The sequence below is a fragment of the Caloenas nicobarica genome, chromosome 11, assembly GCF_036013445.1.
Source record: "Caloenas nicobarica isolate bCalNic1 chromosome 11, bCalNic1.hap1, whole genome shotgun sequence".
Lineage (NCBI taxonomy): Eukaryota > Metazoa > Chordata > Aves > Columbiformes > Columbidae > Caloenas > Caloenas nicobarica.
The window spans coordinates 20,237,297-20,264,509 of record NC_088255.1 but is presented as its reverse complement, the minus strand read 5'-3'; the positions used below and the strand labels follow the sequence as shown (position 1 = coordinate 20,264,509).

At 52.4% G+C, this 27,213-nt stretch overlaps 2 protein-coding genes across 2 annotated transcripts in view; both read right to left on the bottom strand.

Moving 5' to 3' along the window:
• ABTB1 (ankyrin repeat and BTB domain containing 1) overlaps window positions 1–27,213 on the bottom strand; it is a 129,479-nt gene that overhangs the window by 31,907 nt on the left and 70,359 nt on the right. The window lies entirely within an intron of this gene.
• Window positions 136–26,549, bottom strand: PODXL2 (podocalyxin like 2). The gene is made up of 8 exons (XM_065642826.1): window positions 26,491–26,549; window positions 15,528–15,821; window positions 7,619–8,514; window positions 6,506–6,580; window positions 3,265–3,421; window positions 2,640–2,701; window positions 798–977; window positions 136–452 (listed from the first exon to the last, which is right to left on the bottom strand). The coding sequence occupies exons 1-8, from the start codon at window positions 26,537–26,539 to the stop codon at window positions 243–245; spliced, it is 1,923 nt and encodes a 640-aa protein (XP_065498898.1). The 5' UTR covers window positions 26,540–26,549; the 3' UTR covers window positions 136–242.

The window sequence follows — 27,213 nt, the reverse complement described above, 5'->3', positions numbered from 1 at the left end:
GATAGGAACACACACACAGAGACCTACGCACCCACCCCTCCCGCTCCCCTCTGGTCCAGCGATTCTCCTGGTTCCAAGCCTCAGACGTGGGCTCCGGACTTCTATTGGGAAAACTTGCCCAAAGACTTGACCCATCCCAAGCCTTTAAGAAGTTCCTGAGAAGCCACCTGATCCCGTGGTCCACCAGTCAGGATAGGAGAGAGACAAGCGTATTTAAGGGGGTGGTTCCCTCCCTTCTTTTCCTAAAGATGCGTGTCTTCCTCAAACACATCCACGTCCTCGCTCGCCTGCTTATTGATCAGGACATCCCAGCTGTCGGGGCCATTGATGGTGTTGCCACCGTTCACGCTCGGTTTCTTCTCCTGCATTTCCGACTGGCTGTCACTGGCCACGTCCAAGGTGGGGTTGTCATGGCAGCCGTTCTCAACAAAGCGCAGCTCCTCGCCGTGCGACTGCAAAGGACGAGAGGAACACAAATGGAGACTAAGGAGGACACGTCTCAATGCTGCAGAGAAGCACAATCGGACAAGGTTGTGATGGTCACCGAGGACACTGCAGGGTCAGTGGGAAAAGGTAAATTTACTCCTAGCCTAGCCCTTGCAGTGGGAATGAGCCATCCTGAGCACAGCAAGAGATGGGTTTGCATCTCTCTTATGCCCGAACAGGCTCCCTTGCTGCTCCAGAAATGTATCCCGCTATGTCCAGTGGAAAACAATCTCCCTTTTAGCTTTCCAATCCCATCCATCCTGAGGGACAAGAGTCCAGCCACCTTCTTCACCCGTCAAGTACTCACTCACCATGTTCTTCATCTTGGGCAGGCGTCTCTGCCAGCAGTTGTAGATGAGCCCCAACACAATGATGATGGCACAGATTGAGCCGATGATCACGAGTACCACAAAGAGTTTCCCATAATCGCTGCGTGTCTGGTTGGGGTGCGACTGGCAGCTTGTTGTGGTTGAGTAATTCTGGATGCCGATCTGGAAGGAAGAAAGGGGTACGCTAAATCCCCTGGCCTGCAGACAGGTGGGATCATGGTCAGACTTTCCAGGAGCATCACTATGGGCAGAGGAACTAAAAGGCATGGGGTGGGCAGTCAGGATGTTCACTGTCTTACATGACTAGAAGGCACATGACTAAATTTAACACCATCTTCCATGAAAGCTGATATGTCAGCAAATGGCAGTAGGCACAATCTTACCTTGATCACCTGCACAAGGATCAGACCAATGTGCAAGACAAGCAGGATTTCATGGGAGAAATCACCCAACAGTACTCAAAACAAACCATGGAACACTGATGGGTGCTGAGGCTTTGGTGACTGTGTGACAGAGAATGAAACCGTAATAAACAGGTTTCTATTAAAGCTCTGGTCCTAAGGGTGTATAGTGGTCTTTCAAACGTCTTGAAAGCAGACAGCTGCTTGCTGATCCCAAAAGCTGCCCTAGAAATGGGTCCCCTGTGGTTGTCAGCAAACAAAGCTGGTTGGTCCCAGTGATTCCACAGATTTCAAACAGGTTACCTATCAATTCGATAGTAAGTATGACAGGTGTAAGAGAATACCCTTCCTCCTCCTCCTCCCAAGGTGGTGCTAGCGCAAGGTCAGTGTTTCATTATTGATGGAGCTGGAGGCAGGTGGCAAGGCTGCTCTGGTAGGATGCACATTAATGTAGGGTCACAGCTGCACAAAGAAGTCAAACCTTGCACCGCCATGAATCCTTCTTTCTGGACAGTTCTAGCTGCTGATACTTCGGTCACGCAATTTCTAGAGGGTTGGCTTTTTGCACTTTCTCTAGTGTAAGCCAATCAATACAGCATTGAGCACTTAATTCACTTTGTCTAACTGCACCAGTTTGTTAGGTTGGGGAAAAAATAGAGAGCAGAGAGTCAGCAAGGCCATGGCCCAACTGCTGCTATGGTCAGCAGAATTACTCCAGTAGTATAAAAAACACAAGCAGAATCAGGCCCTCAGTGCCTATGTATCCTGTAGGCCTAAGGAGCAAAGTCAGAGATCATGAGACTAACTTGTCCTCATCTCTATCCTCTTCCAAGCTGTCCACGGTTAGAGGAGAATACGTGAGGGCAAGAGGCAGCTGGCAGTGGAATGTGGCATCCATCGCCTCTGGTCTCTGCCTGCCCTTGCACAGGCAGTTATCTAAAGGAGTGAAATGCAGACCCAGGGATTGCAGGAAGGTGTGTGAACGTGTCCCATCTAGTATAGGCACCTCTCCCACCTTCAGCAAAGCCTGAGCTACTGAGAGCAGCCAACGGATGTAAATCAGCCGTAGGGTGAGCAGGGCCAAACCTGGGGCGCTGCAGCACCCACATCGCCACAGGCAATAGTGTAGAAGGGATGAGACCAAGCAACCCAACAAAATCAATGTGCCTAAAGCAGCTTCACAATCAAGCCAGAAAAGCAAGGAGGGAATAACCCACAGCTATGCTCTTAATAGGAGCAGACATTTGATGGCCTGGCAACTACCCGAGAGGGGAGAAGGGCGTTTGCCAAGTGTCTGACTCATCTGTTTGCCTGCTGTGGGTTCAGTACTCGGCTAGGATGAGATATACTCCCAGCTTTCAAGTTGCTCATTTTAATTGTATAGCTAGTCTTAACAAACGGATGCAGGTGGACAGGCTCTTACCTCAGCTAAGCTCCTCTTAACATCCCCCAGTGCCATGAGAACATCTTTTGTAGGGATGACACCTGTAGAGAAGGAGAGATCAGTGCTGCTCTCAGTTCTGGTTAGCTCAGACAGAATCAGAGAAACATTTTGGTTGGAAAAGACCTTTAAGATCATCGAGTCCAACCGTTAACCCAATACTACCAAGTCCACCTCTAAATCATGTCCCTAAGAAACTCATCTACACATGTTTTGAACCCCTCCAGGGCTGGTGACTCCACCACTGCCCTGGGCAGCCTGTTCCAATGCCTGACAACCCTTTCCAGGAAGAAATTGTTCCTAATATCAAATCTAAACCTCTCCTGGCACAACTTGAGGCCATTTCCTCTCGTGCTCTCACAAGAGGCAAAGTACAGAAGACGGAGCTTTCTGCAAGTGGTGAGGGACAAGCTAGAAGGAAGATGTGAAGAAAAAGATTGTCCTCAGTCCCCCTCCATCCCCCAAGTCCAGTTAACACTGGGAGCTGGTGGGATTGAAATGGACTGGAAAGCAGAAGCTTCTTCCAACACGGCTGAGCACCTCCACTTGAGAGCCCCTTAAATACACCCTCCCCGGTCACCAGAAGGCTCCTTCTCCCAGCACTTACCCTGCTCCCCTGCCAGTGTCATTAGCAAGTGCTTGTCATTCTCATTGGGTTTGCTCAGAGAGATCAGCCAGCGGTCCTGCAGCCCGTCCGCCTGTCTGGAGAAGGCATCTTCCACCAGTGCCAACAGCTGGGGACCCCTCTCCAGCCGAAACTCTTCCTGCCACAGGAAAGGGACCTTGGTGAGTGCATGGAGGGAACAGGGCAGATGTAGCACGGAGACCCCTGAACCAGCTGTGCCCACAAACCAGCAGTGCTAAACCTGGTGCAACGCTCCCCCACACATCCCCCGTGCCCCAGGCTGGACCCACACACATCTCCTGACACACCAGCCCGAGACATGAGGAAGGAATTTTTTACTGAGGGTGGTGAAACACTGTCCCAGGTTGGCCAGAGAGGTGGTGGATGAACCATCCCTGGAGACGTCCCAGGCCAGGCTGGACGGGGCTCTGAGCAACCTGAGCTGGTGCAGATGTCCCTGCTCATGGCGGGGGTATGAACTTCGAAGGTCCCTTACAACCCAAACTATTCTGTGATCCTGTGATTCTAAAACCCTCCTCCTGGGCTCCTGCGGCCACCATACAGCCCGGACCGTGCCGGGCCCAGCTGCCCCATCACACAGGGATCCTGCAGCGATGTTATCGGGCGAGACAAGGAGGAGGCAGCCAGGCTCTGCCCCGCAGCCAGCGCCGGGTCGGCGGGTGCCGCTCAGCCTGACGAGCGCCAGCCATCCCTCGGCGGGCTACTCTGCCGCTTCCTCGCTCCTGTGTTTCTATTCTTATCTCCAGTTGCCATGCCAACCTGAAGGCCACACAGATGATTAATAAAATGGAGAGCTCTGGTTGCCATGGCGATTTGAAGCACTCAGGGCAGGCACAGGCCTGTGCCGAAAATGGCCTAATTGGAAAAGACACCGATGACTTGGGCCTGGATCACAAGGGCCCGGCAGTGCCTGGTCTCATCAGGTCACAGGTTTCGGCACGGAGGCAGGAGGGACAGTGAGGAGCCCGCGGCTCCGTTTTGGGGGATGCGGAGCAAGGGCGAGAAGGAGGAGGAGAGAGAGAGATGTTTCTAACGACGGGGAAAGCAGAGGTTGCAGAGCACTGATAAATTCTACACAGTGGGGAAAAGAGAGCTGAGAAGGAGGGCTGAATGCACATCAGGTCACCCCCTGAGGTGTAGCCAGGTCAGATCCCACTGTCCTCACCTGGGCAAAATTCCCAGGTATAATGAGTGGGAGATGTGCCCAGAGAGAGACTGAAGCGAATGCTTTGCCCAGAGTCCATTAGGAAGATAAATGGGCTGCCAGTTTAACCCAGCGACACAGACATCATCCCTGCAACAAGGAAAAGCCTCGCACTATGAAAAATACTAAAACTTAAGGTGCAGCCCTCTGGAATGGGCTAAGCATCCTCCATGTCCCTCAGCTTTTAGGTCAGAGCTGGCACCACACCAAATCAGGTCATCAAAACATAAGAAATATGTGAGGAATCCCCATCTACACTAATTTAAACTACAGCACTTGCAAGGCAGGTTGTCCCTCGCAACCCTGGGAATCCAAACAGCACAGGGCTCGGATACAGAAATCAGAAAACAGGGACAGGCAGAGGGTAGGTGAGTTATCCAAACTGAGCCCATTACCATGGGTAGGAAACAAACTGCGGCAACATTGGTGGAAAGGAGAAGAGCTTGATTCCAGCTTCAGCCATGCAAGGTGGCGATGGGAGGCAGGGACCAAAGGGATGTTCATGTTAAATATGTATGTTGACAAGTGTCCCTTTGAATAAGGGGGAGGACAGCACAAATCATTCGCTGGGAAATATGTTTCGAAACATGAAATCAAGTAGAAAAACAGTTCAGTCCTGCCTATCCCAGGTCTCCGTCTTCTTTCAGCAAAGCAGAACTGAGGATTCGACAGCAAAGACACGATTTGGTCAAGAAACATCTGCACATCTGCTTTTCAGTCCTCGCTCTTCCAGTGGTTTAAACAACACAAGTGCAAGTGACCACAGGAAGGAAACTACTACGTGTTACAAAATTAACCAGCATTTAAACCCCACAGAGATGGGAGAAAGCACCATGGGTACTGGGGCATGGAGGCAATGGGGCAGCAGGACTCCGGTTTTCAAGGACTGGTTTTCTGAGTTGCAGTTGTGAACCATAGCAGATATACTTAAAAGCCTCCAAAGAGCAAACTGGTTTGCCTACATCAGGAGGAAAGAGACAAACTTTTCATCTGCCCTGAAAGCCGTCAGCGTGCTTTATTTGGTATAGAAATTCCCCTGGTTTCTCTGTGCCCAAAAAGTTCACCTTAGAAAAACCAAACCAAATCAAAACAAAAAAACCCACCAAAACCACAACTCACCAGTGGTGGCAATGGGTCAGTGCCACAGAACTACCCTGCTGTAACAAAACCAGCCAGGAGCCCCAGGAAACGAGAAGGCAGAGACGCGAGGCCAGAACACAGGTCCCCAGTGAAACGTTTCAGTCTCGGGCTGTCAAGCTTGTAATCATTTCTTAGTATTATGAAAGGCACCTTGACCCCAGGCCTTTCACAACTGGTTTTAAAGTGCCCAGCAGAGGTGAACAAGCCCTTTTACCAGGGATCCACACGGGGCTCTGGGCTCGTGAATTAACTGCAGCTTTATAGGGATGGATGGACAGGCACTGGATTAGCAGAGCGTGGCTGGTTAACAGACCCAGATAACACACAAGATAACAGGATGGGGAGAAGAGGCACTTAAGGAAGATTTAGTGACAGCTGCTTGACACTGAACCATTCGCACTGCAAATGGGGAGTCCTTATTCCTCTGAGCCACCAGAGAAACGTGACTATATCCTGGAAGGAAGGGAAGGAAAAGAAAGAGTGAGATGGAGAATCACCCTTCAGTCCTGCCACATTTCCTACCAGTAAGGGGTGCAATGCTAAAATCTCCCATGTCTCATGACAATCCGGGTACTGAGTGGCACAGACCAGCAGCCAGCAGTTAGTCAAAAATCTAATACGGGACTGACATGTGCTAGACTTTGAGCAAAATCATCTCTCCCCTCCCACACTTTCCCCATTTGGGGAACAGGAATATTTCTGTCCTCCTCCCCTTCTCTCCACAGCCTCTACAGGGACTTTGAGATTTAGTGCTTTTACCATGTTCTGTAGTGAAAGCAGACAGCAGGAGCTGTGTCTGCCTCCACATCTCTAAGCACTATTCTCCTCATGTCATCAAATCTCTTTGGGCTGACTTACACAGTCGATGTTATCCGACATATTCAGGATGATGTAGTTTTTCCCCGCAAGGTTGCTCCAGTCTTTGCAGATCACCTGGAGAGACAAGACATGAAGACAGCTGGGTTTGGGTAGCAGATGCAGTTCTCCTGCTGAAAGCATGACTTATACAAGGGACAGGAGCAAGGGGCTGTGCCACACTCCAGAGAAATGCTTTTCAAAGGAGGTAACTGTCCTCTAACACTCTGCATTAAGGAGGATTCACTATGTCAGTGTTCGCACATGGGGCAGGGACAAGGTGCCGTGCCAGCCTGCCAAAGCCCAGCTTACCTTACAGCTCTGTCTAGACTCCAGGAGGACTCAGGTACTCAGTGGAAAGCTCTCCAGCCTTCAGCCTCATCCCATGTGTGAGCAGCACTTAACACAAAACTTGAAACCAAGAGCCTCTGCGGTCCTCAAGCAAACTGGTGAGACGGGCAGCACTTTGCAGGCAGGATTGGACACACAGGGGGACTAAGTCACTTGCTTGGGCTCCCGAGTACCGTGGGTCAGAAAGCACAATTAAAAGCTTTCCCTGGTACTTTCTCTGCAGCCAGCTCCTGCTACCGATCTGCCAGTTTGCTGGATTCAGGAACTGCAGCTCACCTCACACCTCCTCTCCCATGGGCTCTCATGGACCAGCATCCTCCCAGATCGCTGTGCCCTGCTCCACCTGCTCTGCATCTGGCCCCTGCAGGCAGCAGCAGCAAAAATAGCATCCCCTTCTCGCTCCCTTTCCAGAAATCCTTGGGGTCATTTTTGTCCTGACACTTCCAATAACGCAGGCGGAGGAAACAAGGAGCTTTTGCTGCTGTGCATGCCCCAGAGGGCAGGTGTTTATTAGAAGCAGGATTTTGAGCAGCAGCTCACTGAGGAAGATGTGAGGGGGCAGGGCTTTCAGCAAGGACGATGGATACCCTTAAGAAGAGCTGTAAAAAACTCTCCTCAAAATTCAGTTTTGGCTGGAAGAACAGAAAAAGCTACTTCCAACACTCAGACACAGGGGGTTGGGTAAAGCTAAGGGGTTAAACACCCCCTTAAGAGAGAAGCACCCAAATATCTCCACTGCAACCTCCCACCCACTGCCAGTGGTACCTGTGCCGAGTCCCAGGGCAGCTCTGTCGGCAGCGCGGCAACACGGGCGTCCCCAGCCTGAGGTGACAAGGTCCTCTCTGCTGCCACCGTCTCCACAGCTGCCTCGGTGTCGTTCCAGATGGGATCCAGTGCAGGCTCGTTAGCCCTGTCCCACGGAGACACAGAAGCAGCGGGGTGCTGCTCACTGCCAGAAAGAGTCTGGATGTCTGGGGAGCTGCCTCCAGGAAAGGGTGTCCCCGCAGGCGTTTCCACTGTCTGCTCCATTTCAGTTAGTGCCGTGGGCTCCAGCATCTCCCACCCCACCGTGGTCTCCAAGACCTCCTCTCTGGCCGAATGCTCTTCCCCACCAGCCTCCACTGTGGTCTCTACAGGTTCTGCTCTTGTGGTAGTCACAGTCAGCTCCGAATCTGGTCCCTCAACAGCCCACGTGTCCCCAGCTGTCACCTCAAAGGGCTCTTCTGAAACACTAGGAGACCTTGCAGCAGCAGTAGGAGAAAAAATAGAGGACACAGGCAGAAGACCCGGCCCCATACTGCTCCCAAGGTCTGAGCCTGGAGGAACGGAGTCCTCTTCTTGCCCTCCTACGGCTGCCTCAGTCGCAACACCTGGCCTGGCAGAGGCTGTGGAAAACAGAAGGGAGGAGGAGTCCTCTTGGCCCACGGGTTCAGCAGATGTAACCTCAAGCCCGGAGGTCTGGAGACTTTCCACTCCTCCCCTGGAGTGGTCTATGGGGAGCAGCCCCTCCTCTTCCTCCAGCGTGCTGGAGAAAGGTCTGTGCAAGTCAGGCTCAACAAATTCTGCCGGTGGCTGGACAGTGGCTGTTTCCCAGTTGTCTTTCACCTGTGTCACATTCCCTTTCAGCAGGGCCTTCTGAGATGCAGCGGGAAAGCTGTAATCTAAAAAGAGATCAAAGAGACTTCATGTCACATCCCGAGTCACCATGAACTCTCAAAGGCAGAGAGCACTGTGTCCAGGCACAGATGGGATCAAACAGCAGAGACCCTCTAAGAACAGGTAGCCTGCCACCAAAAAACAACCCACCAATCTGACAAGTGCAGCGCAACCTTCTGCACTTCCCCAGCTCCCTCTCCCAAACCAGGGAACCCACTTTCCCTAGGGATAATTCATATGTTCGTCCCCCTCACTCCCTTCTGTCTTGAAGGTGTTTTCACAGACTTGCTAGTCAGAAGACCTGCAAAGCTTTGGTACCTGGCATCTCCGAAGTGAGGTTCTGAGTGTTTTAGGAATTAAGCTGGGACCCAGGGATTAATTTCACATGGGACTCAGAAAGATACTGGCAGCTGCAGTCAGCCACAAGTTAAATGAGAAATACGAGGGAAGAGAAACAACAGCACAGCAAAGCAAATCCTACTCCCTGGCACACCCAAGTAATACCACCAAAACCTGAATTGACCTGGGTATCTTCAGTTTGTACAGCACTTCACAGCAAGAGTGTCATCCTACAAACATCTGCATTACGAGTTTTCTCTGTCATTAAAGAACAGTTTTGCTGCAGGGAAACAGAAACCAGAAACAGGAGGCAAATCTGACTTCCCTTCCTCTGACTTCAGCCTCTGGTGGTTCTGTGGCTCTGACCATGAATGCATGTGATGTTGCTAGAAAAATGTAGATGCTAAAGGAGAAAGATGCACCTCCCAGTTGTAAGGTCAGAGCAGGCAGTGGCTGCTTCTGGAAGCCCAGGAAAAGCTGGGATGCCAGGATAAGGAGAGTATATGTCAGATCAGACACATTAAGCTCAGAACGGCAGCCATAAATCCACCAGGCATAAATCAACCTTCGTCTTTCTTGGGAAATTGCCTGTATGGAGGAACTCCATTTCAGGAGTATGCATCTCGGTTAACTCCCTTTCTCCCTAGATGAGCACAGCAGATATTCTGAGCGAGAAAGGGAAGGAAGAGGATCCCTCCACAGCCAGAAACAAGCACCCTGCCCCATCTATGGTTATTGTTATTAAGGAAGAGACTGTCTGAAACCCCCAAGCCCACATCTCCTCTCCTGCCTGCCAAAGCAGATGCTCCACTGAGCACAGCGGGCAGCAGCTGCCTGGACGCCTTCCAGAGAAGATCCACACAAGGAATCTCCAGGCATCCCTGACTCCAATCCATCGCTTGCTGCTGCCGGAGTGGGCGTGAGCTCCCATGTCAAAACAGATATCCATTGCCTCGGACATTCCCTGGCACCCGGGGCTGCCCGTGCTGCTCCCGCACGCTCCTCCCCACCCCTCTGGAGCAAACAATGCTGCTCCCTCCACCCCAAGGAGGTGCAAAGACCCTCCTGTTCAGCTGGCAAGTGGCTTCTCCAATCCACAGCTCATCCCCTTCCTGCTGTCAGCAGCCCCCTCCAGATGCTGCCCAAAGAGAAGCATGATCCAGCTGCTGACCTACGGGGTTGTGATGTGGTGACTTGTCACCCCGTTCTGGCTGCAAACAGGCCACTGAGATCTACTGGCCACCGCAGGGAGAAGCGATGTCCGCTTTGCCCCTGGGTTTTAATAGAGAGACCCATCCTGGCAGCCCCCCTGCCACCCCGAGTCCTGCCCTTTGCATCTCCCAGCAGACCGAGGTCTGGGTTGCACAGATTTGTTTCCTTCACCTGGGGAGATTATTTGCCCTGGGAGAGGTGAATGTGAGCTCCAAACCCCTGCAAGAGCTGCCATTTAGGCGATGTCCTGCTTCCTCTGAAATCAATACCAAAACTTCGCTGACATCAAAAGGGCCTGGGCTCGGCACCATGCCAAAGCACAATTCCCCTGCCAGACATTTAATTCATTACATCTCTGCTTCTCCTTCATTCAGAAGAACCGGTCTCAGTTACTGCCCTACAAGGTTCCCCCTACCCTGTATTTGCCACTATTAGCTATTTAAAGCAACTGTGACAGCTCAGAAAAAGGGTGACCCTCATTGTTTTTAGTACATATAACCCGACCATAAGGTCTTTATTGGATTAAACTGGAAGATCATGTTAACCAGTGATTGAATTACTGATAACTAGAAGGCACTGTAATAAAGACAAGAACATTCCTGGGCTCCCACCGCAACCAGACAGCCTGATATCACCGTTCATGCTAAAGCACCTGCCAACTTCGGGGAGTCCAAGGTGCACTCTACTTGCTTCTTAAAGTGCAGCCAGGTCTGAGGCGGTATCTGCTTGCTGGTTTGCAGCACAGAGCAGTGAAGCTTCCTGCAAAAAGGCACACTCCATTTGATTGAAACTGCAGGGGATTTCAGAGAGGCAAAATGCAATTACTGGTGCTGGAACTGAGCCAGTTGGGGCTAATATCCTCATCTTCCACAAGCGCAACTCCAAGACACACAAAAGAGATCATGGCTAAAAGAAAGACCCAGGGCAGCAAAATCGTTAGGTCTCATTATACTTGGAATTTGCTTCAGGTAGAGACGGGGCACCAAGTGCTACAGCTGTTCCCAAATAGCCCCGTGTCTTTTTCCTGCCCAGTGTGAGCTGCAACAAGGCTAAAATAAGCCACCCTCACCCAAATAGTGAGTCGGTTGAGGATAGCTGCACCAGAATAACACTATGCGCAGAGAAACCCTCTTTGTCACAGGTCAGCTTTTGTTGAGATGGCTTGTCCCAAGATAGATCACCCAACGTGTCCGTGGACACTAAACCAGGGCACAAACAAGAAGCATCCCGGGAGCTGAGCTCAGGCAGGGGCTGCTCAGCACTAAGCTGCTTATGTAGACAGTCTTTACCAGGTGCTTCATTTCATTAATGCTTGGGTCGAAGATGGTATTAAGAACTGCAGATTTGCTGTCAGTCTGGATGAAGAGGAAGCAGATTTCGGTAAGGCTGAGTGATGCTGGGATCTCTCTGGCCAGAAGCAAGTAATTCATCACAGAAGGAAGTGAATCACACTATCAGAGAAGAGTTGGGAGTGGAAGATATTTTATCCCATTAGCTGGTCAGAAAACTTATTTTCCTTTGAATACAGTCCTTCTAACTGATCTGTCCTGCTACCCCTCATCCTAGCTCTCCTGGCAATCCCTTCTGCTAATTACTATGAATAATTAAAAGCTTACAATTCCCTCGCGAGAGTGCCACATGCCATCCTCGTGACTCACCAACCTATAAGACTGGATTTGAGAGCTCCCTGGACAGTCACGCCTTGGTTTCCAAAGGCACAACCTTGGACTTAAATGAGCAGACCCTGGCTGTAATGAAGCGAGCTTCATGCCAGTCCCATCCCACTGAAGATGTGATGGACTCCAGTCCTTGGAGGCTCAGTTGTTGGGAGACAGAGGAGAGTGATTAGATTTTTTCATTCGCCAGACATTCACGAGTCTCTTGCACCAGTTTTTCGGAGGCTGCACTTCCCAGTAATTAATGATTAGGCTGCCTCAACCAAGAGCCTACACTGGAAGAGGAACATGTGTGGTGCTGTGTTCTGACTGAGCCAAAGGAGAACATCGAGGTGCAAACCAGAGACCGCTCCAGGATGGATACGCCACCATATAACTCTTCCACTAAAAATCAGGGACTCAAAGGAACATGCAGCCCTAATGACTCTCATTTTCTACCACTAAAGCTAGAAGATGTGGCATCTGTTGCCCAGGCAATGAGTGTGACAGTAGGAAACATTGGGGATTGGAAGCCTCCAGGCAAAACAAGATGGGGAAGGTGGGAAGAATGGAAAAGAGGACAAGAAGGGCCAGATGTGAGTCCCTGCAGGTCCACTCTGTCTTCAGGGTTGATCTGTGGCGCAGGCTAATTTGATGCCAAAGCTGAAACAAAGCAGCCAAACCCAAACTACAGCCTGAAGAGCTTCTGGGTTCCCTGGAAGCCTGAAGGCAGGGGGATGCAGAAGTAACAGGTTCACAGCTCCACCGAACTGCCTCTCGGCTGAAGTACGAGTCACACGCTGCTTCTTTCCTCAAGGATACGGCACCCACGTTCCCACCAGACCTCATCCATCTCTTCCAGATGTGGCTCCACGGGGTAGCAGCTGCGCATGGGTTAGCAAGGACGCAGCGTGCACTCCTGTGCACGCTCAGACAGAAAGAGACAAATCTCGGGGCCCTTCCACAGGCTGGTGATCGCTGATGTCAATATAGATTTACTGTTCCGTAGCATAAATCAGGAAAAGCACATTATTCAGGAAAAATAGAGCCCCAGGCTGAGCTGTGCTCTGCCAGTGGGAGTTAGTTCTCACTTTCTAATGGACTAACAGGTGGCCTTAGATGCCACATGTTTTCCAGAAATATTTTTAAAGGATGTTTGAGTGCACTTAAAAAAAAAAAGAGCAGCAGCTGCAGATTGTTATTACTTTTCCTCTCTTGCAGCGTCAAAGTCACACAAAGGCAGAGGAGTCTCCCCACATGGTCTTCAGAAGATCATTAAAAAAAAAATTATTAATACAGCTTTGAAATCTCACGAGATCTGGCCTATCTGCAACAAGACCACCAATTCCAGGCCCAATAACTTTACACCAAACACAGGAAGAAACCAGCACACACCTCCTTTCCTAACAGTTAATTTTCTCTCTCCAGTAGTACAACAATCCTGTTTCATGCCTTGATACAGGGTCTCAAATCTGTACCTGGGACAGAGCTACCAACTATGCCAGGCTACGCTTCATTGTTTTTCAGAAAGAAATCCCATGTAAGGAAAACTTATACCATAAACTTTTTTTTTTTTTCTTAAACAGCAGCTGTGTGAAACTGTTTAATGGATTCATACATTGAAAATAACCTAACAGATGTCATCACACAGTTCCACAAGGTATCATATGGCATCCCTCACACAGGCAGCCCATCAGATCCATTGGTTGTGTGCATCTCGTGCACAGGCTTTGCACAACAGGAGAAGGCTGCACAATCTAGGGATGCTATTACAATATCCTTTATTGTAAAATGACACACAGCAGGTTTCTAATTAAATTTTAAGTAGAAATGCGCTCCCAGCTCTTGAATAATTCAACCTGTTCTATTAACCAAGGTTCTGAAATGCCACCGAGACACGAGCTCTGGACACAGCAATGGCCAGGGGCGGGGTGGGGAAAAACAGTGCTTGGAAGCACAAAAGTGGTTAGCTGGGCAGTGGACAGGGCAGGGTATGCAGAGAGGACAGCTGAAAGAGCACATCTGTTCATGGAGGAAAGCACTGCAGGCAAGAACGGAAGGAGAGAAGAGCGTGTTCTGCATACAAATGGGGCCGGGCACGTGCAGGAGGCGAGGCTGGGTTCGGTACCCAGAGCATCTCGCTCTCAATGCACAAGCACACGCTGTTCTCCAAGTCACGTCCCAATCTGTGAGCACATGCAGGTGCCTGCTGGCACACAAATAAAAGCGCCGCTGAGCACCCTGCCAGCGCCTGAGCCAGAGAGCGGCCCAGGGACGCGCTGCGGGGAACATGAACCATCCGCCCCGAGCATCGCTGCGGGGGCAGCATCCGCACAGCTGCCCCATGGCTGGGCCCACAAGTGCCCCAGGGCAGCGAGAGCACGGCCAGAGGGGTTTAGCAGCAATGGTAGTGAGCAAAGGGCTCTGCAGACCTAAGATGACAGGCTGAGAGGGCTGGGGGTGTTCAGCCTGGAGAAGAGAAGGCTCTGGGGAGACCTTATTGTGCCTTTCAGTGCTTAAAAGGGGCAGATAAGAAAGATGGGGACAGACTTTTCAGCAGGGCTTGTTGTGCTAGGACAAGGCGTGATGGTTGTAAACTAAAGGAGGGAGATTCAGGCCAGACATGATGAAGAAATTGTTGGCCCTGAGGGTGGTGAGAGCCTGTCCCGGGTTGGCCAGAGAGGTGGTGGCTGAACCGTCCCTGGAGACATCCCAGGCCAGGCTGGACGGGGCTCTGAGCAACCTGAGCTGGTGCAGATGTCCCTGCTCATGGCAGGGGGGGCACTGGGGGAGCTGGGAAGGGCCCTTCAACCCTAACTGTTCTGTGATTCTGTTCTACGATTCTAAGCTGGGATGGCCCTTGCCCCACATGCAGGATGAGCCCTCAGCTCTTTGGGAAGGTCACAGAAACAGGAATGAAGATAAAATAAGCCTTGTGCTTTCTAACTGCAGACCTGAGTCAGACGTGCTGAGGGGAAGGCAGCGGTATCGGATAAGGGAGGAGGGATAAGGCTGAAGCCTGGCCCCTGGGTAACACTTAATACATGCCCCACATGACACTTAAGAGCAGGAACATGTGAAATAATCTCCTAAGCTACTGCAAACCCTGCAAACACTCGTCCTCCTTCCTGCCATCCCTCTCCCTGAGAGCATCTCAAAGCCAGCGAGGGGCTCAGGGGAGACCACTCAGGGGAGTCACTGGTCTCAAAAATCACTCCACAAAGGAAAACAAGCTCAGATGCTAACGAAACTCATTTTGGCCATGGCTCCCCAGGGAACAGGCAGGACAGGGCAGGCAACAGGCAGGTGCCCAAGAGAGAAAACCCACTGCCTTCTCTTTGGCCAAATCCTCACTCAAGTCATAAGTGCGGAATCCAGGATTTGGCCCAAGGAACCTGGATTTGACTCTAACCCAAAGATGGCCTTGATCTCTGAGCCAGGGTTTTGAGAACCTTAGGTTGTGCTTAATTGACAGCAACAGGAAGAAGGGAGAGAAAAGAGAGCATAAAAGGAGCAAGGAGAGAGAGATAGAAGGGCATGAGGCAATGGGAAACTAGACAGAGGCAATACTTTTCCCAGCTCATAGCAGCTCAGGAATAAACGCTCAGCTGTAACTTGGTTTCTAAAGCCTGTGCTTGCTCAAGGTTCACTGGGGACACATCAGGCACTGAGGTGAGAAAATAGAGCTGACGTTTAATCTCAGGCCCTCTTAGCGAGAGTTGTGTCAAAGCAGGAAAACAGATCCCTGCATCCTTCCACCTCCCCGGAGTCCCTGCAGAGTGGGGAAGAAGAATGGGGTAAAAATAACTTACCTGTTGCCGGTCCCAAGTCCAGGCTGGACTCGTTGATCTCTCCCCCATCTTCCCAGAAGTACTGTGGGGGCTGTAAGATCTTGGACTCCTCGTTCTCCTCGCTGGCAAAGCCCGATCCCGGGGCAGCGTGCAGAGAGCCAGGGGCAAGATCAGGCTCCGCAGCCTCCAGGCTGGTTTGCTCGTGGGAATTCATGGCCTCCAGCTGGGACATCACGGCAAAGTCCAGCAGGGAAGTTGACGTGAGGCCATCGGCGGCTGGCTCCTCTGAGGAGGCGAGGCAGAGGCACAAGGTCCCTGTATAATGACAATAAACCCATGTAAGAGATAGGACTGACACCCACCGGGCTCATCATCTCCTTGCAGCCAAACCACCCTGCTGGAAAACCTGCCCCTCAGATGGGTTGTGCTCTCAGCTCGGAGGAAAATCAGGGTATTTTGGGAAACATCCACAACCCCACAGAGGAGCATCCACATCCACGAGAAGCCATCGAGCCTGGGGCACCCCTATTAAGTGATGGTTCATTAATGGGTGCCTCGTTAATCACCCATCCTAGAGAGGAGGTAGAATGTCTTACGCTTCAGCCACGAAATTCTGGCCCTGTGAAGTCAACGAGAGTTTCCTGTCTAACTGTCACCCAGGCAAGATTTCACCCTAGTGCTTCTGATCTGCAGCTATATTATATGCAGGGGGAGCGATGTGAACCAAAATTATTTACATCACCAATATTAACCACATTTTAAATCAGCAGGCTGGAAACAGGACAAGAGGAAATAGCCTCAAGTTGCAGAAGGGGAGGTTTAGATTGGATAATAGGAAAAATTTGTTCACCAAAAGGGCTGTGGGGCATTGGAACAGGCTGCCCAGGGCAGTGCTGGAGTCACCATCCCTGGAGGGGTTGGACAGACGGACATGAGGTTCTCAGGGACATGGGGCAGTGCCAGGGGTGGGGGAACGGTTGGACTCGATGACCTTGAGGGTCTCTTCTAACCAAAGTGATTCTATGATTTGAACTTAATTTTGCCTACACATTTTTTATTTTCCTAAGGAAGAGCTGACTGTCACAGGTAAGAATTAAAATGCATCAACAGCAAACATCTACCTAACACTAAGCAGGGAGGCAGGCTGCATTTTACACTTTTCTTTCAACAATTATATCCTTGTTATTTCCATTTTATCTATTATAAGGTTTGACTGACACTTCTTGATTCCTAGATGAGACTTTAATTGTGATTTGTGTCAAGGTACATTCACATGCATATCATCGAAATGCAAGAAAACAGCACCTGGAACTTGGCTTTATTCAACTGATAAATACCATCATAAATATGGAGACATAAGGAAAAAAATGAGATTACCAAAACATGTTTTACATTTAAAACGGTTTTGTTAAGCAAGCAAAGTAACTAATTTGGGTGAACTGAACCAATTGCTTCCTAGCCCTCTGTTCTTCAGCACATAAAACAAGAAGATCTCATCCTCTCACAGCTGATTTTTATTCATAGACTAGAAGAAAAAAGGACAAGTTATCCCACTTTCTCAGCTCATACTCAGTTTCTCAATTCTTAATGAACCAGTCACTGAACTGAACTAATTGAATAAGCTGAAATGAAGACTAATTTGGTGTTTTTCTTTGATAACTGATTTTCTAGACAAGAGAAATGCAGCAAATCTAATCCATCTGGACTTCAGTAAAATATCTGATATAGTGCCTCATGCTGAATTAGAAGAGAGGCAAGAAAAGACACCAGCTAGCAGGAAAACTGTAAGGCAACCGTAAAGCATTGGCTATACGAAAAATGAGAGAGGCTTGTGCTGGAGGGAGGCTATTAGTGAAATTCCTCAAGGTCTGTCCTTGGATCTGCTGTTCTTTAACATTTCCCTAAGTGACCTTGGGACAAAAATTAGGGACATGATAATGAAATTAGCCAAGGCCACAAAGTGAGGAGACATCCTCACCGCAAAGAAAGACTGTAGGTACAGCTAGGTGATCTGGAGAAAGGAAATAATAGAAATATTATGAAAAGAAATAGCACAAAGTGATAAGTCACCACCTTGAGAACCACCACCAAACATTTCTGGCACAAGATAGGATACCACCCATTAGAAATATCTTAAAAGGAGAAACTCCCATATTAGAAACAGCTCTGAGATAGCACTGGAATGCAGATGGGAGAACGCCTGCATGGCCCTGGAGTACCAGAAATAGAGAGATTTTACAAAGCGCCGCTGAGACATCACCGGGACGCTGCACAGACCTGGATACACGTGGTGTGAAATGATTTAAGCAGAGCTGAACTGCCTCCCAGCAAGGGCACAGACCAGGCAACCTCCCGAGGTTCCTTCCCACCACCGTGTCCTACGACTCCACGTCCCAGAAGGACAAATTCAAATCAGTGCAAGCACCCAGATGAGCTCCGGAGCAAGGGCAGATGGGTTGGCCCTGGTGCCTTCACTGAAAACGTTGCCTCGGTAGCACAAAAAGTTTGGAGGTTGCCGCTCACTTGTCAGGCTGTTAACCAAACCTGCCCTGGGAACGCTGGAAGCCAGAAATGCATTTCTCCAGCCTTCTGCCTGCTCTGAGCCTTCTCCACCTTCCTCTGCTGTTCTCTGAACTCAGCAAAATCCAATATTGGTCACTCTTTCCCATGTACACTTGGGCCAGGCTTCAGCACTTCTCCATCTCATTTATTTTGCTCTATTGATCCAAGGCAAGACCGGCTGAGGCCAGCGCAGCAACAAACAGGGAATGGCAGCAGAGGCAGAATATCGAGGTGGGGGAAGGTACCACAGCATTGCGGGGCCAACCAAAGCACCTCTGGGCCTCGATTTGCACCAGGGAAGGTTCAGATTCAATATTAGGAAAAAAATCTTCACGGAGAGGGCTGCGAAACAGTGGAACAGGCTGCCCAGGGCAGTGGTGGAGTCACCATCCCTGAAGGCGTTTAAAAGGCGCATAGACGAGGTTCTTCGGGACACAGTTTAGTGCTAGAGGTAGGTTATGGTTGGACTTGATGATCTTGAGGGTCTCTTCCAACTAAAATGATTCTGTGATTCTACCCCTGGGGACGGGCCGGCTCCCTGTGAGCCGAGCACCACGGTGAAGTCCATGGCTGGAAATGAGGGTACACACATCTCTTGCACACGAGCACGGATCTGGAGAGACCCGGCCAGGGATGCTCACCACGCTCCAACGTGATGGTGCCCAGACTGGGCTTCCCCAGGCTCACACGAGACTAACAGAGTGCAGCACTGAGCCCCGCGCAGCCCAGCGGAGAGAGGACTTGTCTTGAGGAGCTGACAGCTTAAGCAAACGTGACAGAGAGCAGCAAGGGGGAGAAAGGGAACATTATTTTCCAAGTTATCCAGGAAACGGGAACAGAAGTATGGGGAGAGATCACGGCGGGTCCAAGGCCACATGGAAAATTTGGTGTGGTTGGGACTGCAACCGACTGCCCAGACCCTCCCTGTCCACCCCAATGGCTCAGTTTCTCCCAACTCCCACTAGCAGAGACAGGGCTGATATGGCACCTTGGCTTTCCTACAATACACATCCCGGGTGTTCCAGCCAGCTAGGAACCTCAAAAGGAACCTCCGTACCAGCTCAAGTCTCTGTTTCCATCAGCCACCCCGGGCTGGGGCTGTCTCCAGAGCCTGTCCCACCACCTCTGCAATGGACACCATGTGGCAGGTGAACCTGGGCACCCACGGAGCTCATCCCATCCATGTGGGAAGCTCACACCCCAGGAGTTTGTTCACCCTCATTTAACTCCCAAGTGTTTACCCAGTTAAAACCCCCTAAGCTGCATTATCTTGTTTACCGGGAAGCTCTGCTCTCCTCAGCCCAAGATAAAACTACACCACCTCATCCCTAAGAATGAGTCATTAACAGACACAGCCTGACTAAGCTGGGTTTCTCCTGGGGTGGATCTGGAGTAGGACAACACCTTGGGGCCTGATCCACAGGCATGGGAGGCAGAGGTTGGCCTGGGGGAACCCTCCGTACCAGCGCCAGCCTGAACGCCGCAGGGCTAACAGCACCATCGCACCAGCCGAGAAATCAGCATCCCGACGCCGCTTCGTACCTTCTGCGCCAGCAGAAAAAACTCGAAGGTTTGCCACCTTCCCCCTTCTCTTCCAAGCATCACATAAAGGAGCTCAACGCAGCTGTCGACTCCAAGGCAAAGAAACAATCAAAGCATGAGCTGGGAAGCAAAGGAGCACAGCCCAGAGAGGAAACCTAACACCCAGGACATCAACAGCGAGCCCTTTTCCTCCCATGATGGGGAACGGGGGTTAGACCACTTCTATCAGCCATCGGTCCCCAATTTTGTATTTTAAAAGGCAGATGAAGCAATAGGGGAAAAAAAGAAACCCAGATGAATAAAGCCCTGCGACTGTAGATGGGAGGGAGCAGGGAACGGAGCCAGGGCTTGCCAGCTGCTTCAATGGGGCGTTTGTCTCTCATTTCTATTTTTGTGGCACCTCTGCGTAACCTGGAGGAGATGAGGCTCTGCATGCTAAAGAGGGCAGGCAGCATTTGGGGAAACAGCCGGGCTGGGAGCACGGGAGGGAAAACCCTCCCCAGATCAGACAGAGGAGGGGCGAGAAAGGAGAGAAAGCGGGAGAGGTAGATGGAGAGGGAACAAAACCAGCACGGGAGCTCCGGTGCCGGCTGCGAGCTCTCCAGCTGCTGGCACCCACAAAGCTGACACGTGGAGGTAACGCTGACCTTGCAAAAGATGCTTCACCTCTCCAAGGAGCAGAACGGGGCGATTTCAACAACAGGGAATAATAGTGCAGTGTCACCTTTCTGAGCCCACTGGAAAAGAGCCAGCCTGGAGGATACACAGATGAAATGCGTTTGCTAGTTACCGGCCCCTCAGAAACCAGCTCCAACTTGAAGCAGCAAAGCTTGCTCTGTTCAACTCAGAGGATTCGATGCAACAACCCCAGACAAGGCAGATGGGGGAGTTTTGCTCAACAGCAGAAAAAAACAATATCTGAGCAAAGAACATCTGCCACGTTTCTCCCAAACTGCTGTGAATAAGAGCAGTTTCACGTTTCTAAGCAATTCAAAAAGAATCCCAAAGTATTTTCTACGTTAGCCAACCAAGAACCACTTTATTCCTTTGCCACAAGGCAAGCCACCTCTCCATGGGATGGGGCAGCTGTTTAAAAGCTCCCAATGGGCCTACTGAATAGGGCTAGAAGTGAAAGAGGAAATAAGTAATTCCTGCATCCAGCTGAAATGAGAGGAGGGATTTGGGGAGATGAAATGGAATCTGGCTGCGACTGTGCCAAACAACCTTTAAAATTTTCTTGCTTTGTAATTCACAACAAGCAAACCTCGATTTTTCTCTCCGAGGATACACGCAAACATCCCTTAAGATGTCACCGCATCAGGTTGACCACCAGACGGGCTGGTGTGCCCTTCCCCACGCTGCCACCGAGGCAGGACCAGCCTGCTGAAGGACAGAGTGTTCGCCTGGAGCACACGCTGACCGACCCCTCTCGCCACCGAGCAGCCGAGCCCGTACAACACCACCAGTTACACAACGGGTACCAGGGAGGCCGGGCAGAGCATCTCGGTATTGCCAATGCAGAAGCCACAACAACCTCCATCTGGCCCTGCTACCGTTGACCTTCCTTTCAAGTCCGCCCCAAGCCCAGGAGTTAGCCAAGAATGTCATTTCCTCGGAGAGCTGGGTCAGGAATGGGTCATTTACTGATAATCGGTTAGGACAGAAACACAATGACCAGACGAGGGAAGCATCTGCCCGGGATATTCCCTCCCCCAGACCACAGCTCCTGGAAAAGCCGGGGAGCAAGGCCCAAGGGCAGAGAGAGCAGAGAGGCCCTAGGGCAGAGCAGCCAACGGCACAAACCCCTTGCAGAACATAACAAAACACGGAGTAATTTCAATAACAAAAAAGGATCCCAACCATAGGCAGTGGAGGAAAAGAAGAATACGTAGCTGAGCTGAGGGATGCCCAAGCTGATTCCCCCACGCTCACCTGCAGTCTCTGCCCTCCCAACCCTCGACAGCTCGCGCAGGGAAGCACAAGAGATGACCACCTATTAGAACACGTCCTTTCGGTGCTTTCAGCGTTACGGACCATACCCATCTGGGATGCTCCACCTAAGAGACCTCTCCCAGTCCAGCTCCCACACGGCCTTATTGCTGCTCTCCCACGCTGCACTAGAGCACTTCCAAATCCAGCCACGTCTCTAATCCCAGAGATCATTTCCAATTAGGGCTTCAGAAAACAAGATCAGACTGCCATCATCCTCCTCCGGTGCCGCCAGCAAGCAGGTCCCTTACCCAGTGTCCCTCTAAAACCATCCCACTTCCCGTGGCCCTGGTACATTTTACAAAGTGATGGGAAAAGCACTCAGGTCCACGGGGAGCACATACACTTATCAACCCGCACCGACGAGAGGGACAAGGGACAACTGAAGAAGTCCTTGCAATGGGACAGCTCTTTAGAGGAAGATCCTCGAGCACACGGTAGCTGTGCCGGCATCTTTAAGCCTTCACAGATCTTTATAGCCAGCATAATGAGAGCTCAAACACCAGGCCAGAGGGTGTGCACATCTGTACGCACTGCATGGATGTTACGTTGCAAAGGACTGCCAACATTTGCACCGCTGGCATTTTGGCAGAGAGCATCTACAGTGCGCAGACCCAGGTATCGCCACGGGAAACAGCAAGGCACTGCCAGAAGATGCACCCGCTTCTGCAGATAACTGCGGATAACTGCAGATGTGCCCTTTGTCAGCACACGTGCACCGGGGGCCTGAGCTCCGGGGGTGCTGGGCATCCTCAGCTCAGCACTGAGAAGAGTCAGGTCTCCTGTCCTTAAAATGAGTAACATCAGGACTGCTCTGAGCACCACCACCCATCTCCAAAGGAAACACTCCCTGCAAGAAGGTCACAGCAACTTGGACAAGCCTGTCTGTCCTTCCCCCTTCACTCAACCATGCATGTCTGGAGTCACAATCTTGCTTGGTTTCAGTCTCCCAGACCGTTTTTGCCTTCGTGCCCTCCCCAAATCGTCTCAGAGCCTTCACACCTCCCTCTTCTGCTGCTGCCACATCCGCTCTCCCCTGTTCTTCTCGCTACCGACAGCGGCAGTTCCCAGCTCAGAAAGGAGATGCAGTCCCTGGGGAAACAGCACTGGGTAGGCAGTTGCATACAGCAGAATTGAGTTTCCTTTCCCCAGTTGACTTTCACAGGCCTCCTCAAAGCAGCCCACAGCCCCCCGGGGGTTAACAGACCACAGGATGAAAGCCACTGATCTAAGAGAAAAACCACAGCCCACAGATTCCTTTGCCCTCTTGCAAGCCCAAAGCATTTCATCTGTCCGCTAAAAAATCCTCTAGCCGGGCCTTTGCTGCTTCTTCTCACTCTGTCCTGACCTGGACTGTGGACCCCACGGCACTTGCTCTGATTTCCAGCACACCAAAAAAAGGCTCGTGGCTGCTTCATCTTCAAAGCCTCCCTGTCCAGGCAGAGCGAGTGCTACTGCAGACACAGGACGGACTTCCCTCGAGTCGTGGTTGCCCGTCAAATGTAAAAGAAACCTTTTACATCCCAAAAGATCTTTAAAACTCACTGGGCACCACATGGAGCACAAAACGGTTACACTCTGCTCCAGCCCCTGCGGCAGAGCGGTGACGACCACCCTGCCACACGCTGGCACGTCTCAGCAGTCTCATCCCCACAAGGGATCTCCAAACAACCTTGTGCATCCTCGGCCAAAAAGCTCCTGTGAAGATTTGGTAGTCCCGGGGCACATGTACGGGTCCTGGCGACCTTCTCAAGGTATCAGGCAGGAGAGGAAGAGCCAAGAGTGGATGCGGCTGTCGTACAGAGGGATGGCTGCAAAGCTGGCTTCCCACTTGCAAAAAACCATCTCCAAAACAAGAGTGTACATCCAAACCCTGGTAACCACAACAGGGTTTAACCAGGCACGGAGACAGCAGGGGGGCGATCCAAGCTCCAGGAGGCCGTATCTTCCTTGCCAGCATCCCTGGCCCTCTGAACAAACCAACACACGTGTTTGCTTTGCCTCTGTGCAGGCTCAGCTCGTGCGGCTGACAAATAGCCTCCCTCCATTCTTTTGGGATTACGTGTTCAATAGCCAGCGAGAACTGGAAGCAAGTTCCCCCGACCGCCAGCTGCGAGCCGTGATGCACCTTCCTGGCAGCTCCTTTCCCCGGGGCCCTGCAGCACGGCTGCCGCGGCCACCGCCGCTCGCCCAGGTACCCACAAAATGCCGGAGCTTCTTCCCACGCTGAGCAAGCGGAAAAAAACTTTTGTGCGTTCTGATCTGCAGCTCGTCGCCGGCAGCTTCCCCTTGAGGGCTTAATGTAGTTATTTCTACCTCTGATGCCTATAATTAAATGAGCATTTCCTTATGGCACTGAAGAGGCTAAGGAAAAACTGACTATAGGGAATATTCATCCATCCTGATTTATACTCCCTCAGCTTGGGCTCGTTCACACAATGCTAACAAGGAATCTTCCAAGCAGGCAGAAGGGAAAAAAAACCCCTTAAATAGCCCACATGCAGACAAGCACCTGGGGAGACAACAAGAGAGATGAGACCCATTCCCTCCCTTCTCCCTCCGCTTTTAACCACATCATTTTCCTACTTGCAAAAGCAAAGGGGCTCAGATACCCTAGAGCCTAGAGAGATGTTTCCATGCTCTGCCAGCAGACCTGCGCTGCCCAGCGGTCTGTGGGTCCCTGATGAGGGACCTGTCTCATTTCAGCCCATCCCGCAGGTCTCCGGAGGCTCCTGCAGGAAGGATGCCTTTCCACCGCATCGGGAATCGCTCCATCCCTCCAGCTCTCAGGTTTTAACCATTCCCGTCCTGTGGGACCAGAGGAGCGAGGCCAGAGTGCACTGAATTCTTCCAGCCTGGAACAGATCCTAACTAGCTGAGCAAAGCTACTAACCAAAATGGGGCTTGATGTATAAATTCCCAACAGTCTGCATTGCCACTTCCGACCTCCTGCCTAGGTAGGAGTCCAGGTGTCCGGAGATGCCCAGCCAACTGAGTCCAGCCCCCCAGGGCTGCCGCAACCCACCAGGATTACCAGTTTCACTAGATTAGGAACTGAGCTGTCCCCTGGAGCTGCCGCTCGCCTCCCACCCCTACGCCTCTCCTGCTGGGACAGCAGAGAGGATCACAGGGAAAGCCAAGCATCCAAATCCTCTGCATCATCACCAGCTGGACAGCAACACTAGAAAGTTTCCAGCAGCCTCAGCAGAGTAGGAAACGCACCCTCCCCTCAGCACATCAGTATCAGCTCTGATCTTTTCGGCCACCAGATTTTAAAACCACCACGAGGTCCATGTCCTTCCCGTGCAGAGCAAATATGACTTTCAAGTGATGGGGATGGGGCCAACGGTACCAGCAGATCTGCAGGGTGGGAATATGGCAGGTTCCCCGCTGCACCTTGCCCTCTTCTGTAGAGGACATGGGGCTCTGGCTAAATTTGGGGACACAGCTCTCCCGCTGAGATGCGGCTAAAGGACCTTTGCCAGCCATGCCCAAGGTTTTCCCTAATGGGGACAACCTGCCTGGAGGAAACCACAAAACTGGCTCCGGAAAGGCTTCTTGTTTCTATGCCATGGAGTACTGGCACAAAACCCCAACAGGTTTTCTGATCCATTTTGCTCTTTAAGCTCACTATTGTTCCCAAATCTAAAAGGCTTTATCCTGTCTCTTTAGGGAGCCCCAGACAACAGGGACGAGTCACCGTACATACAGCTCGTGGAAGGCGCTGCTCCACAAATGACATGTTCCCCCATGAATATTTTCGGGAGACTGGAGTAATAAGAGAGATGTGCCAGGGGGCTGGATGTCACTGTATCACAGCTCGGTCGTGCTGGAAGACAGCGACTGGTTGGGAAACCAGCCCTTCCCTCCCTGCCAGAATGACTCAAGACAAAGACTCCCCCACTCTTTAAATGTCCCCGTTCAAAACTCCCGTTCCACACCAACCAGATTTCTGTATAAAAGCGACGGGGGTAGGGAGGGAGAGGGCAATCTCAGCCTCATGGTTCTCTGGGGGGATCTCTTTGTTGGGAAATTTCCCCAGACTGCTTAAAAATAGAAGCAGAGCCTTCATAACTATTCTGAGTGTCATTATTCCTGCACTTAATTGCCTTTCCCTGGCACCCTACCTCTCCTCCAAATTTCAAGAGGAGGCGCTCAGAGGAACACAAAACAATTTGTGGTTCCCCCTTCCTTTGTGCCAATTTTGCAGTAGTTCACAAAATTACCACGATGCCAGGAGAAGCCGCCGATGCAATACAAGGTGTTTTTGGGGCAGCGCCGCGGGGTCCACCGTGCCGAAGTGCCGCAGCATCAGCGCACCCTGTCCAGGGTGACATTTGTCCCGTTCCCGCATCGCGAGCGCTGTGGGTGCTGTGGGGTCCCCACGGGGCCCAGCACCGCGTACCCCATGTCAGAGACCCTGGGTGCACCCCCATCCCCGCAGAGTAAAAGCCACGTGCATGCAACCCCCCCCGCGATGGGAGCCCGGGGGTCACCTGTCACCCCCCGGGGCTCCCGGCGCAGGGACCGGGCGCTCCAGAGGGCTCTGATGCCCGGTACCCAGGGAGAGCTCTGGGATGGGGGTCCCCGCACCCGGGGGTCAACGGTGCTTGCGAGGGCGGGGGTGATGGGGACCGGCCTCCCGCGGAGGTCTCGCTGTCCCGGGGAACTGGACCCACCGCGGATCCACGGGGTTGCGGGTGGAGGGGAGCGGGGCAGACCCGCCCCCGGCCTGGGGTCCCGGTGCTCCGGGCGCCCCGCACAAGGAACCGACCCCCGCCCGCTGCCCCGCACCGCCCAGCCCAGCCCCGCCGCGGGGGGGTCCCGGCGGCCGAGCCCGCCCCAGCCCGCAGGGACGGCGGCGACCCCCGCCCCACCAGCCTCCACTCACCGGCGGCCAGAAGCAGCAGCAACGCCGGGGCCCGGTGCAACGGCTGCATGGCGGCGGCCGCTGCCCTGCCGCGCCGCCTCTTCACGGGGAGCGGGGCCGCCCCGCCGCCCGCCGGGCTCTGCCCCTCGCCGCCGCGCCCGCCCGCCGCCCGGCCCCGCACTGCATCCCGCCGCCCGGCGCCGCCTCCTCCCGCCGCCGCTGCCCGCCGCTCCGGGGGCGGGGGAAGCGGCGGGGAGGGGGGTCCGGACTGCCCGCCGGCTGCGCAGACGGAGCGGCCGGGGCAGAGGCGGGGCGCGGCCGCCGGTGCGCACCGAACCTCTGGCTGCGGCGCCGCCGGCCGCCCCCGGCTGCAGGGCCCCCGCTCGCCGCCAGCCCCGGGCGCGCACGACGAGCGCCGGCGGCGCGGCTGCAGCAGCCCCCGCGGAGGGAAGGCGGCTGGTGGGGGCCGGGGGAGGGGGCGGCGGCGGGAGCTGAGACCCCAGCAAGAACGGTCACCCAAAACCACGGCGCCCTGAGAGGAGCAGCCCCCAGACCAAAGACCTTTAACATCCATCTTCTGACCTTTCCTCGGCTGCCCATGACCCACAGAGCCACTGTGACCTCCTCACCCACCACCTCACTTCATAATGTGGAAGAACTTCTGTCCCAACTCAACTTCACCTTGTCCAACACCCCTGCTCGAGCAGGTTACCTACAGCCCAGGACCATGACCGTGGCTTTTGA

Bases quoted from the DNA above. Each gene is read 5' to 3' on its own strand.
- PODXL2 (XM_065642826.1), bottom strand. From the start codon at position 26,539: ATGCAGCCGTTGCACCGGGCCCCGGCGTTGCTGCTGCTTCTGGCCGCC. The intron at 6,581-7,618 runs GTACCACTGGCA...TTGTCTCTCCAG, and splicing joins TGCCCTGGGACTCGGCACAG to GTGATCTGCAAAGACTGGAG. The intron at 3,422-6,505 runs GTAAGTCAGCCC...TTCCTGTGGCAG, and splicing joins TGTCGGATAACATCGACTGT to GAAGAGTTTCGGCTGGAGAG.